Source organism: Megalobrama amblycephala, linkage group LG4 (genome assembly GCF_018812025.1).
Source record: "Megalobrama amblycephala isolate DHTTF-2021 linkage group LG4, ASM1881202v1, whole genome shotgun sequence".
NCBI lineage: Eukaryota > Metazoa > Chordata > Actinopteri > Cypriniformes > Xenocyprididae > Megalobrama > Megalobrama amblycephala.
In genome coordinates, this window is record NC_063047.1 from 35,483,250 (window position 1) to 35,496,266 (window position 13,017).

The window sequence follows — 13,017 nt, forward strand, 5'->3', positions numbered from 1 at the left end:
ATCTTCAGAAATTCTCTCATACTTTTTAAAAATAAGTCCATGCAGAGGCCACCTCAGTGATTGCCAGTATCTGGTGGACAGCACTAAAAAAATAACAAACAATTTGAAAGATCCCATATCCCTGTAATTTTGTTAAAATATTTACATTTTGCAGATTCTGCAAGGTGCATGTCAATGTTTGACCAAAACTGTATCTCCACATGCATGTTGTAGAACTAACATAAACACTTTAACTTAAACTAGCCTATAAACTATTATAATCATTTATTTGAAACCTTTAGAAACTGTGTAACTTTCAGAGGCCCTGCTGATGTAGTAAGCAGTAAGAGGAGCACCTGCCTTTGTGTACTCAGTTTTTTGTACGTCACGCTCTCACGTCAGGGAACATGTATTGTGCGCTCGAGCCTGGTGAAGCACGATCCGTGCTGCTCTTGTGCGCATGAGCGAAGAGGACACTTCACCGGGACTTTTACAAAGGGAGCGCAAGGTCGGGAGAGGGACATATAAACAAACTTCTTTGAAAAAAAAAAAGGTAATTCATTGTTTCTTTTTAAAAACCGCTGGCCGCATACTTATAAACTAGACTTTATCGCTCACTGTCTTCAGGGCGCGTGCGAAACCTGATCCAGCAGCTACAACAGGTCTGCAAACACTTGTGATTTTTTTTTCTGTGAGATATGTTAAGGTGATTAAATTTTGTCTTAGGTTAAATATATGAGAAAATAAATGAATTGTGACAGTGGGATAAAAAAAAACACTGAATGGAAGCTGCAGTGGACATTTGTAGGTGCACTGGTCGCACGACTCTTGTTACTTGTCTCAAAGCAAGATAAGCGATTACAATATCATTTTAATGGTTAACAGGGTCAGATCTTTGTGGGGAAAAAAATCTTCAGATGTTGTGTGTGGAGACTACTCGGTGAAAGCGTGTTTTTACACACTTGTTTCAATATAGAGAGTTTTTTTGCAACTATCCTTTGTCAGAAAGCATGCGTTCTTGGGTTTTTTTCTCACTACACCATGCGTTTAATATTTGTTTGTTTATTTGTTTGTTTGTGTGTGTGTAATGTAAGTCGTATGCTAAATGGTTAGTTTAGGTTTGTAGTTCTCATAACTGAGTACCTGTAGGGGAGAGCAGGGGTGATGTAACACTGTTTCAAGGTCTGTAACTTGGTGATTTTTGTCTCTAACTTTGACGCTAGCCCTACAATATTTGTTTGTTAAAAATTAATTGTAGGCCTACATCTCAGCCCTAAACTGTATAAATGAATATGAAGTGATTGCTGGTGTTACAGCTTACCCCACTGCCATATGGGTTGTGTTACATTGGACAATTTGTACAAGAAATTTATTGTTCAATGTATGATTTTTTTTTTTTTTTTTTCACCTGTAGCTCATTTCTATTTGGTTAAAGAGACTGTTACAACACTCCCTGGTCTCTCCTAGTAGAAATATATTTCCCTATACATGAAGTCCAGCACATTTCTAAACTCTTCAGATGCAGTCCTTGGGTCACTTGACGGGAAGTAATTATGATGATCGCCTTTCCTGTGCAGATTTCAGGAAGTTTGAACTGATTTTCATGATAAGCTCACTGTAAACAATTGATGTCCTAAAGCTGTTTGGTGGTGGTTTGACTTCTCAAACAGCAATTTAATGAAATCCTTATCATTCTTTTACTACTGAATAGCCTATCTCATCATATCATTTAAGTCATTTAAGTCATTATACAGGAATATGCATTCCTTGTACTGCTAAAATCTGCTTTGCACCTTAAAATAGACTGAAAACCACCTTAATAATACATGCAATAAAATAGGCGGCTACTTGATGAATCAAAGTTCATCATAAGTGACATATCAATAAACCGTGACCATACAGACAAAGACTAGACAGTGCACCGCATCATACAAACAAAGACAAAACTCCATCAGGGTAATGTGACTGTAAAATAAGGGCATGTGACAGTAAAAACATGGGGTTTTTTTTAACAGTGCAGCTTTTCATAAAGTCCAAAAGAGGACTTTTAGTCAGAAACACTGAAATATAACGTGCGCATTGTTTGTGCAGTGTTGGCATGCTCATTCTTCCAGGTTGGCATCATTGCCATGTACAGTCTGCAAGAGACTCTCACAAAGACATTATTATGCTCTAGTGAAAAGGATTGTCAGCGACCTACAAATATTATCAGCATCAGAAATGAAACCTCTGTTTGGCGTATCTGAAACAAGGGAGCCCTTTCCTCCTTCAAATATCATTTGCTTAATGCATTCACCTATCATTTCAACAGCAGACAATTTTTAAATTCTTCTTGTTGGATTGGATTCCTCTCAGTTGCACTCCTCAAGAAGTCTGTGACCTGTTAGACCACATTAAATTTGTGATAGTATATTTTGTAAGGGGCTAATCCAGAGGAAAATTGGCACATCCACAGGGTGTAAACTGTTCGGTTCTGTTCAGAGACTATGAATGGAAGAAGGCTTTGTGATGCAGAGACATCTTTTGGAGGTAGTCCCAGTTGTTTAAAGAGGGAACTGTTTCAAGATGAAAGTCTTCTAAAGCCTCCTTTCACCGATGACATAATGAAAGACCATATTAAAGAATGTGAGATCCCTGTCTGCCTTTATGCTTGCTTTCCAGAGGGGAGTCTTATTGTTAAAAGCGATGGCTAGCGCTTTTCTTTGAAGCTAAGTGCTGTTCATGGGTGGCAATGTAGCCATTTCAAATGAGAAGAGGTTTGAATGTGCTTACAGTGTGAAGCTGTATGTGAATTTCACTTCCTGTCCACGTGAACACACACATGCTCCTGTCAATTTGAAAACAAAAGGATGTTCTATACACATTGTGTCCCTCATTAAATATTTATCCTGTTCTATTTGTTTTGTACCAACATGCATATGTTAGCAACAGCAGGCTTGGTTTCTCATTACTTGTTACAAAATAATACATAAATAAAACTGCTACAATTGCAGTTAAAAAGGATGGACCTAAAAATCAGTGACTCTCCCTCATGTTGTTTCAAACCTGACTGACTTTATTCTGTGAAACACAAAAAAGAGTGTTTAGACGTTCTTCAAAATATCTCCTTTCACAGAAAAAAGGAAATCCATGCAGGTTTGAAACAACATTTTGTAGGGTGGAAGCGAAGATGTGTATGTTCAGGCCTTCGTGGACATATGGCAGAAACCTCTTCAATTTGCACCTTGCTGAGAAAGCTTTCCACATTGGGATCAAAGCTCAGTTCATGGTGAAGGGAACTGTCACCTACATCTCTCTCTCTCTCTCAGGCTGTAAAATCCACACTGCCGCCTGTTTATACAGAGGAAATTACTTCCACTTTGCTGCTTGGTTAGAACTGTTTGCAAATCTAATCTACCCCCTTTACCATCGCTCCAAGCCTACCAAACATGTCTAGTATAGAGAATCTCTCACTATATTGTGGATGGGTTACCATGACTTTCGAGGCTGGTTTCTAAAACGCTTCTGATTGATATTTGTTGTACATAAAGAAATCATTCTAAGGTGCTGATTTGGTGCTCAAGACAAATGTCTTATTATCATCAATGTTGAAAATGATTGTGCTGCTTAATATTTTTGTGGAAACTGTTCTACTTTTTTTCCCCAGGATTCTTTGATGAATAGGTTGGTAGTTCAAAAGAACAACATTTACTTGAAATATAAATCTTTTATAACATTAGAAATATCTTTACTGTCACTTTTTAGCCCAAACTTTTGAAAGGTAATGTAGGCGAATCTGTCTTCAAATTCACTCAGTGGCTATAGTTTATGCTTTGTTGTGTCATAATCAAACTTGTTAGTTATATTGTTGAACAATATTCAGACAGAAATGCAGCCATGTTTAAATTAGTCATCAGTTATAAATTTGAGTTACTCATTCAATTAGGTAGGTATAAATAAGGTTAATAATTTGATATTAGTCAACTCACCATCATAAGAGTAAAGGGTGCTTTCTATCTCTTCAAAGTAGAACACCTATTTCTTTATGACTTCCTGGTGGAAAATATGAGTGCAGTGTTTTAATCACCTGCATTTGATGCCTCATCAACTTCATGTTTGTTGTTTTTCTTGGTGGAATAGGACATTTTGAAATCAAATCAGTCATTTTCCATCACATGCAGTAAATGTACCTTCAGTTAAAGCCTTTTCTCATAATAATGCACCCATTTTTTTTGTCCCGCTAGCCTTAAGGAGGGGTATATTTGAGAAGAGACTCGGGTACAAGGCAATTAAAATCAAGAGGCAGGAGGTCCCGGTCTTTTGTTGTTGTTAACTGGTCGTATCCAATCAGGGACCATCACTGGCTTGTTGGACAGTATTCAAGTCACTCAAGCTGGCTAGAATCAAGATAAACTCCAGAATGGTGTTTTGCTGAGGATGCTGTCTAGACATTCATGTTTACATATTAATTAGGAATTTATTATCTAGACAGTCCTGTGGGAACTTCCTCTTGTTATTTCCTCATTCATTTAATGATTGCAATATTTACAACAACAAAAGTAAAAAAAAAGTGCTATTTGCTTTTTGTAGTTTTGTTTACTTTGTTCATAGATTTGCCTTGAGCATTCACGAAAGAGCTTCTTAAAGAGATAGTTCACCCAAAAATGAAAATTGTCCCATGATTTACTCACCCTCAAGCCATTGTAGGTGTATTTGCCTATCTTCTTTCAGAACAGAATCTGAGTTATATTAAAGTGATGGGTTTTTGTAAGAAATATATCCATGTTTAAAACTTTATAAACTAAAATAACTAGCTTCCAGCAGATGGCCTACACAAATCGACTTGCGCCAAAAGAGTAACTTCTGAAGCGATGTATGACATAGAATGTAGGATTAAGCTTAGATAAGCTTAGACGCCTCTCGCGGATCAAACAAATAGGGCTGGGCAACAAACTCAAGCTCCTCTTCTCTTATATTGAAATCCTCTGATATTTCTCTTTAAAAATTCTCGTTTTAGACTTCTAATTCATGACTGGTGTTTTGTTTTGCTCTATCTTCTGCACTTCTGCGTTCATCATTGCGTCATGCATCAGGTCAGAGCTTACTCTTTTGGTGTAAATCGATTTATGTAGGCCGTCTGCCGAAAGCTTAGATTAGATAAAGATTTAAATTAGTTTTTTTTCTTACAAAAACCCATTACTTCGCTTCATAAAACCTTTATTAACCCTCTAGGGTCATGTGGATATCTATTATGACTGATGGATGCACTTTTTTGGACTTCAAAATCAGGAGCACCATTCACTACAAATGTAAAGCTTGGAAGAGTTGGGATATTTTACAATATAATGCCGATTGTGTTCATCTGAAAGATGATAGTCCCCTAGGATGGTTTGAGGGTGAGCAAATGTGTGATAATTTTCATTTTTGAGTGAATTATCCCTTTAAAACCTCCCAACTGCATTTATTCGGTCAATAGCATCAATGCATTGCTTTCAGGTTTTCCCCTTTACTTATGAGAAAGTAATTAGTGAAGACATAATTAGATGAACAAAATGAAGGAAAACGCCTTTGTGATATTTCAAACCTGTGTAACGTGAATTGCTTGTTTAGGTTCGCTGTCTCTACATGGTTATCACTGGGTCACAGACTTAAACTACTTGGTAAAATTTGTCCTCTCCTTTGTTACCCAGAATGGACAGATTGAGTGGCATGCTGCATTCTGACACTCAGTCCGAAACACTGGATTAAGAGGAACACCTGGTCATTTGATGGTTCTTTTATTTACCTAGAAGCATTCTAGTGAAATAGAGAAACAAAGAATCAGGTTTACTGCATTCCAGAGAACTCTCATCAACACTTTAAGGTCATTGTCCTGAGACTATGTGGCTGCCTAACAGTGACTTTATTGTAGTTTGTTTTAGGATTGGATTGATTTCTTAGAGTAGGAGGTAGAGAAACGCTTTACCCATCCATCCACTGGTTCATGTTGACATGTTGAACATGGATAAATATAATGTTGCCTTTAACAGTACAAGTTGGCTGTTTTCCATCTCCTTCCTCAAGTTGGACAGAGTTTAAAGTTTATTGTTTCCGATCTAAAACATTGTCATTGCATAGGAAATGTACACAGTATGCCGGTTGTGTAATTAAATGCAGTTTTTCTTAAAATGTCAGAGTGAGACAAATGGTGGCCCTCATCAATTATTCCATGCTTGTAAGTGGTCTATGACATCCCTTCGCTATCCATTTTTGAAAGTGATAACATCACATGGTTGTTCCAACTTATCAGGTATATCTAAGTGGTTTCTCTGTATGGCTCTTCACCATATCTTCACTTTTCATCAAGCATTTTTCATCAAAATGAAGGTAGATTCACATGTAGCAGCGTGAAGATCTTGTCAGGTGATGAGGGAAAACGAACTCTGAGCAAAGATGCAGCTGGGATTAGTGGGTGCAGAGGAAAAACTCCTACATTCTCAATGTGTCAGTTGTTTCACAGAGGTCTTTTTGTTGTTCATGACGTATGACATACCCACATTTGCAAGTGACATTAATTTTTGTAAATATAGTTTACTCTTTACATAACTGTGGCATTTGACAGTGAAGTTAACACAAGTCATTTGGTAGACTGTTTTCAATCTGACCGAGCCACAGTTGACTTGCTTCCCAAACATTCAGTATGTTAACATGCACAGTTACTGTCTTCATCTGTCTGTCGAAATATATACTGAGCGTCACTTATGTCTATGGAGCAAACTAAGGCCATTTGCAGTATGATTAAAGGAATAAGCTGAATGACTTTTGCACAAATATTTGCCCTGATTTACAGTCTGGACAAGTCAACGCTAGTTGCTAAAAGTCAGAGCTAGTCTGCAGATTTTTGGCAGTCTAAGTTTACAGATAGGCAGATAGAAAAACACGTAGGCCTGGTTTCACAGACAGAGCTTAGCCTGAGCCAGAATAAGGTCTTAGTTCAATTAGGATATTTAAGTAGCTTTTATAAAAGTAGACTAGAAAATAAATTACTGGTGTAAGTCTTGAGACAAAACAATGGCTTTGATATATTTTAAGATATGTCAGTGCAAGTTACTTTCAATTAAAACAGCTCAAACATGCATTTTTTGTCATGTATCTCCTATGAACAAGGCACATATTTCTGTGTGTTTGTGTTTGGAACAACTAGAAAGTCTGTTAGTGTATGTAGCAGTAGTTGTTTAGTGTTTGATACCCAGTTTTTCTCTGCAACCATTTAAAAATTTGACAAGATTATGATGCCTAGTGTAGTCCATGCAGCAAAGTGGCATTGTGAATTTGAATTTGTGCCATCAAAATCTACACTAGATCTAATCTATCTACTCGTAAGAAATGTTGTGCTTGATGATACCTGCTCTAATTGGTTGTTTCGATGGCTGTTCATGTAGAAAGGGCAAAAAAGACACTTGCTGTATTCAGAATTATAACATACTACTCTTACTATTCTTGCCATAGAAAGATATGACAAAAGTAGTAGTATAAGCAGTATGCTAGTATGTGTTCCTAATTCAGCAACTGAGTCGATCATTAGACATTTCCATAACAGGATTCCAAAGAACCCTCCTCTGATCTCCCCTACACTGACTTCTAAAGTTCAGTGCTCAATGGAATGCAGTGAAGGGTAGCGTTGATGAATACTGAGCTGGAGGTTTGGGGCAGGAACGGGCAGGTCTGAGGAACGCACATCTTTACTAAGCAAAGGCAAGTGCAAAATAGTCCTGGGAGTGAGAAATTCTGAGAATGGTTTGTGGCAGACAATGCTCAATTGAGTGTCCAACATGAATGGAAATCTGCTTTGTTTGAGAACCTAGTCATTAAGTAGCTGGTCTTTTGCTGTTAAAAATGTGTGGACTATAGACCTTAGTCAGGTTAGATGACATATTGGATTTAACACAGGTGTAAACGGGGCTGTAAGGGATAAAATTAAAGTCTTTACAATGGCACATGCTGCGTAAAGGTTCTGGATTCAACTTTTAAAAGCTTTATAAGTTTTATATAGGTTTTGTCTACGGAAAGTTTTATTCTGAAATATGTTTTGTCAGGGTGTTAAACAACAGTACAATCCATTGAACGCACTGTAATTCTATTCCACAGCTTTAGTTTTATATTCTGATATTCAAATATTTTCAAATATCAAATATACAAATCGCTGGTGATCGATTTATTTTGATTATTATAGCAGTATTAGAGCAAAAGACCCTTGATCAAAGATGGTTGAAATTATATCAGCTAAGCAGCTGGCATTGCTATGAATGGGAATGGTAAATTTTTTTCCAGGTATTATTGACCTCCTTGCTTATGAAGTAACAAATAAGCCATTATTTGGGCTGTGTGTGTATGTAAACTCAAAATATTTAACAGCCCATATTTGACCGTATGTGTTGCGGCAAACTGACGGCCTACAGAAAGCTTAGTTGACTGACCACTGATCTCAGGTTTCAGGTGAAGGTGTCTACCTCAGCCTGTCAGACTGCTTGAGTTACCCCATCAATGTCAGCGATGTCCTCCTACACACTACCTTTAGGTTTCCAGTGGTTACATGCTGATGGTGTGTCTGAAAGCAGAAAACAAAGAAAGCCTCAGTAATTTTCCTTTCAGAACTTCGTAAAGATGCATTCAGTAATTGTTTAGTTAGCATTAGCAAAAACAGAAGCAACTTGGACATCACTACTCAGGATTTTCTCCATCAAATATTCCCACTTTGTGTATGCTGTACCAATGTTAACACTCATTTTTTGAGTCTTTATTGGTCTTTCTCTCTGCTTCTTTGGCCGTACAGGTACTGATTCTCCTATAGTCTCTGCTGGTAAAACACGATGAAGTGTGTTTCATTGTCTAATTTTCGCTCTGCACCTTTAAAAATTGTGTCCTAAAATTAAGCCTAAAGTATAGCTTTAAAAGTAAAAGGATGTTACTTTTTCAACTCTGAATTGTTGATGTTGGATCTACAAGTGCCTTAATTAATGCTTTCAGTCATTGTTGAACATAATTTTGTTCATTATTGGTGTTGAGAATGGGAAGGACACCCTTGTTTTGGAAAGTCTTTATTTGCCACTCTAAAGGAGGACTCATACCACATCCTTAAAATTTGAACACATTGTTTTCTTTGAGTGAACCACTTGGTGTCTGTCTGTGGTGCTCAGCTGCGAATCTGAAGGCTGTTCAAAATCCTGCCACACTACAGCACGCCACTCACATAGTTTTCCATTAAATTACATTAACGATGATTTGGAACTACATAATGACTTGACGGGCGTTTTGACAGTAGCTCCTCACGAGATCCAGGATCCAGATCCAGGGGATGGAGACAGGTAGGGTTAGGGATATGTAAAGTGGGAGGAGTTGGATCTGGATCCAACCTTGCCTCCTGGATCTAGTGTTCTGCAGTGAGGACCATCTCCATTTTTCAGCAAAAATGTTTTACATTCTGTCTCTTGAATGCAGTCTATATGCTTCCATATAGAGAGCTATAATAATATAGATCTTCAGACTCGTTGACGCCACTTTGTTTTTGAAGTGAACTTTTTCCTGTTTGGTGATTAGAATCACTGTCACCTTGAACTGAACGCAGTGTGTCCAGTGTCTGATATTTGCTATCCTAGCCACAACATGCCAGTCCATGGCACTTCTCGTCCTGTGTGTGACTGTCTCTCTTTTGCCCATATATGTAAACAGTAGTAGGGCTTAAAGATGCTTGCTAGGTCATCATCATGACATGAAAAATCAAATTTGCCTTGATCTTTTGACATATAAGAGATCTTTGTTCCATTTAAGACAAGTTTCATAGCATAAAACATACTCATTATAAACAAAACATTTATTTAATTTAGCTCCAAAAACGATTTGTTTGGGTATTATGGGATTTGTGATGTCACATGGGCAAATACATTTACATATGACTGCCTCTAGAGCAAGACATTAACAAATCGTTTCGGTAATACTTAAAAAATACACTGGATGCAGATATTAAACAAATGCTCAGTTCTCAGGTTCTGACATACCCTACGCGCTTGAGTCAGCTGATAACAGGACAAATGGAAGAGTAAAAGAACATTCGCTTTGATGCATTCTGTTTAAACGGCTCGTTTGCGTCTCAGTAACTGCAAGTAAACGATTTGATAATGCCTTGTCTGTTAATGACCGTTTTATATGGATAAAGTTTTCAAAACATTTACTCATGTGTAAAAGCGAGTGAGCATTGACACTTTTTCTCATGCAATAATGTTAGCCAATCATAACATTGGCCATTTAATGACAAGACTTAAGGGAGACGACCACATAAATCAGCTTTTTGGACAAAGGGTCAGAAGGAGGGTTGAAAATAATAATTTTTGTGAATGTATGACTGTTTTGTTTGTGCAAATAACTTTGTTAACATTATAAGTGAACCACAAGGAACATATTAAAACAAATCCATGACCCCTTTAAATCAGGCTCTCCTTTCTCCTCTAAGCCATGCTTTCTGTTTGCAGCTGTTGGCTGCTTTCCTCCCTCTGAAATAAGCTAGAAGATTATCCAGCTAACAATGTTTTACAGTAGTTAAAGGGACAGTTCACTAAAATTAAGTGTCATCATTTACTTATTCCCTCATGTTGTTCCATATCCATATAATGTTATTTTACTTCCTGTCGACTTCCTGCAAATACTTGTTTGCAAAAACCCGGATAATTGCTAAACATTTAGCGATTGGCTTGATTTCTCAGTGATCTTATCATGCTGCCACAGGCTTGTTCCTTATGTTGAGCTCTTTATGTTCAGACATGCTTTATGTTGCTAACTTATTTTACTTCTGTTGATAACACATGTAGAAATACTCTGTGTGGAAAACCACAAGAACAGCCTGCTAATGTTTTTACTTATATGCATTGATAACAACATGCTAACCTAACTTGAAAGTGTCTCTCTTGCACTTTTTTTGTTCCATGTTTACCTACTTTCAAACAGAATATTGTACCGTCTGGTACTTTCTGCTTGATATTAACCTGAAATAACTAGGCTGTGTGGGATTCAGTGCTTGGCCTCTCTGAGCTCCGTGCCGAGCTAAAGCAAAGCCCAGTTCATAATAGTCCTCTCAGGTTTCTGTTTTCACTAATAGGGGCAGGTTCACCTAGGTAACCAAATTTCCATCTGGATTCAGCCTTCTAATGTGTCTTTTTATCGTCCCCTTCATGCTTTTGAGAAAAAAAAAAACCCAAACAAGTTAATATTTATTGAAATAAAAAATCACAACAAAGTTTTGTGCGTTTGTTTAAACTGCCGAGTAGGATCTCACCACCTGCTTTGTTTATTGAAATGAACAGGCCACCTGCACGGCAACACAACCTTTTTAGCTAGTTGATTAAACATATTTCTGAGGGTATGGTGCTCAACGTGTTGAATTTTGCAATGGACATAATTTTCATTAATATATGCAAAATCATTATTATTGGAATAGGGAAATTCTATGTAAAAATTGTTGATGATTCCTGAAGTTTGAGTGGAGTAGTTTTGGAGGTGTAAGCAGATCATTCGAAAAGGTGCGAGAGAGATCATACAAATTCACCACCAATTGTGAATGCAATGAGTGTGTTGCAAGTTACAGGAGAATGTTGTAAATCAGAGCTTCCCAGACTTATCAACTACACTGCATTAAGGGATGAGAGCAAATCTCTCAGTGAATTCTACTTGCACACAACATAACCAATACACTATATTAGTTTAATGTATATTATAATGTGTGTGACAGCACAGTAAAGGTGCAATTCTAAGTTAGAGTGCAATCGTGACATTGCTGAGAGAGTGCGTTCACAAATGTACATGCAAATATAGAGATTTAATCTCATGATAATCTCAAGGGATGGTTTGCTACATTTTATGTATTTGAATATGCATACTGCACTGTGTAAAGTATTTTCTCTTGCTAGAACATCCATTATTCATTCTCAAGAGAGTGGCTGGCAAACCTAAATGTTGTAGCTGAGTGCTTTATTTTTATAGGGAAAGTAAATGTTCCTGATAAAATGTCTATTTAATCTGTTCTTATGGAAATATAAAAGTGATGTTCAATCACAGTTGTTTTTAGTTTCTCTTTTACAGTACATAAAAAGCATGCATCTTTCTCTTCTTGTATCTTGGCAATACTGTATCTTGGAAAGTTCACTAACCAAACAAATAACTCATGAACACAACATGTTATGTAAGGCATTCTAACTCTCCTAAGTGACTTTTCATTAATTTATCAAGAGATATGATACATGTGTATTGCTGCTTTTAGTAAGTGTAAAAATGACATTTCAAGGACAAATTACAAACCTGTTAGTTAAAGGGGTCATCAAAAGTAATGCCACTTTTACAAGATGTAAAATAAGTCTCTGATGTCCCCAGAGTGTGTATGTGAAAACTACCCCACATATCATTTTTATAGCATGTTAAATGTCAGAAACTGTTCAAACTTTTATGTTCGAACCGGAGTTGGACAATGATGGAGAGACTCAAGAAGTGACATGTAGAATGCAACAGGACGTTTCTGAATGATTAGATGATGAATTTATGTAGCTGATGTGGGATATCTTAAAACCATTGACAGCATATTCTGTCGTGATGATCTATAAATCGCTCATGTGGGAACTGTTGTAAGATCCTACAGAGCCAGAGAATATATGCTACATGAAGACAGAACAGGTATAGTTTAGTTTAATTACGGTTATAACTTGTCATGTTGTCATTTATTGCATTTGTGTTAAGTACTGTATTGCGATAACATGGCTTCACCCCCTTTGTTGTGTGTTCTCGGGGGCAGGGTTTATGTAAATTTTAGGGTTAGTGATGTCACCAACCTGGGAAGAAGCTCGTTGTAGTCCCTACCAGCCATTTGTTGTAGTCCTTAAACAGAGAATTCTCTAAAAGAAAATATCTCTGTTTGCTTTGAACTTTGAGCGTAGTAACTTTGCAGATGTTGTTTATGCTCTAACAGCAACAATACACACTAACTAAAGTTAAAAAAAGTGAAATCATAATCAACCACCCCTTTAAGACTATCACATAAAC

The 13,017-nt window shown here is 37.0% G+C and overlaps 1 protein-coding gene across 8 annotated transcripts in view; it reads left to right on the forward strand.

The window, feature by feature from the left end:
• Window positions 1–361: 361 nt before the first annotated feature.
• kank1a (KN motif and ankyrin repeat domains 1a) overlaps window positions 362–13,017 on the forward strand; it is a 52,835-nt gene continuing 40,179 nt past the window's right edge. Inside the window, exon 1 of one of the 8 annotated variants that reach the window (XM_048189072.1) lies at window positions 362–532. In XM_048189072.1, coding sequence (XP_048045029.1) covers window positions 440–532 — 93 coding nt within the window. In that variant the 5' untranslated portion in view covers window positions 362–439. Of the gene's footprint in view, window positions 642–13,017 lie in introns of all 8 variants that reach the window. The other 7 variants (XM_048189075.1, XM_048189073.1, XM_048189077.1 and 4 more) reach the window with 7 other exon arrangements.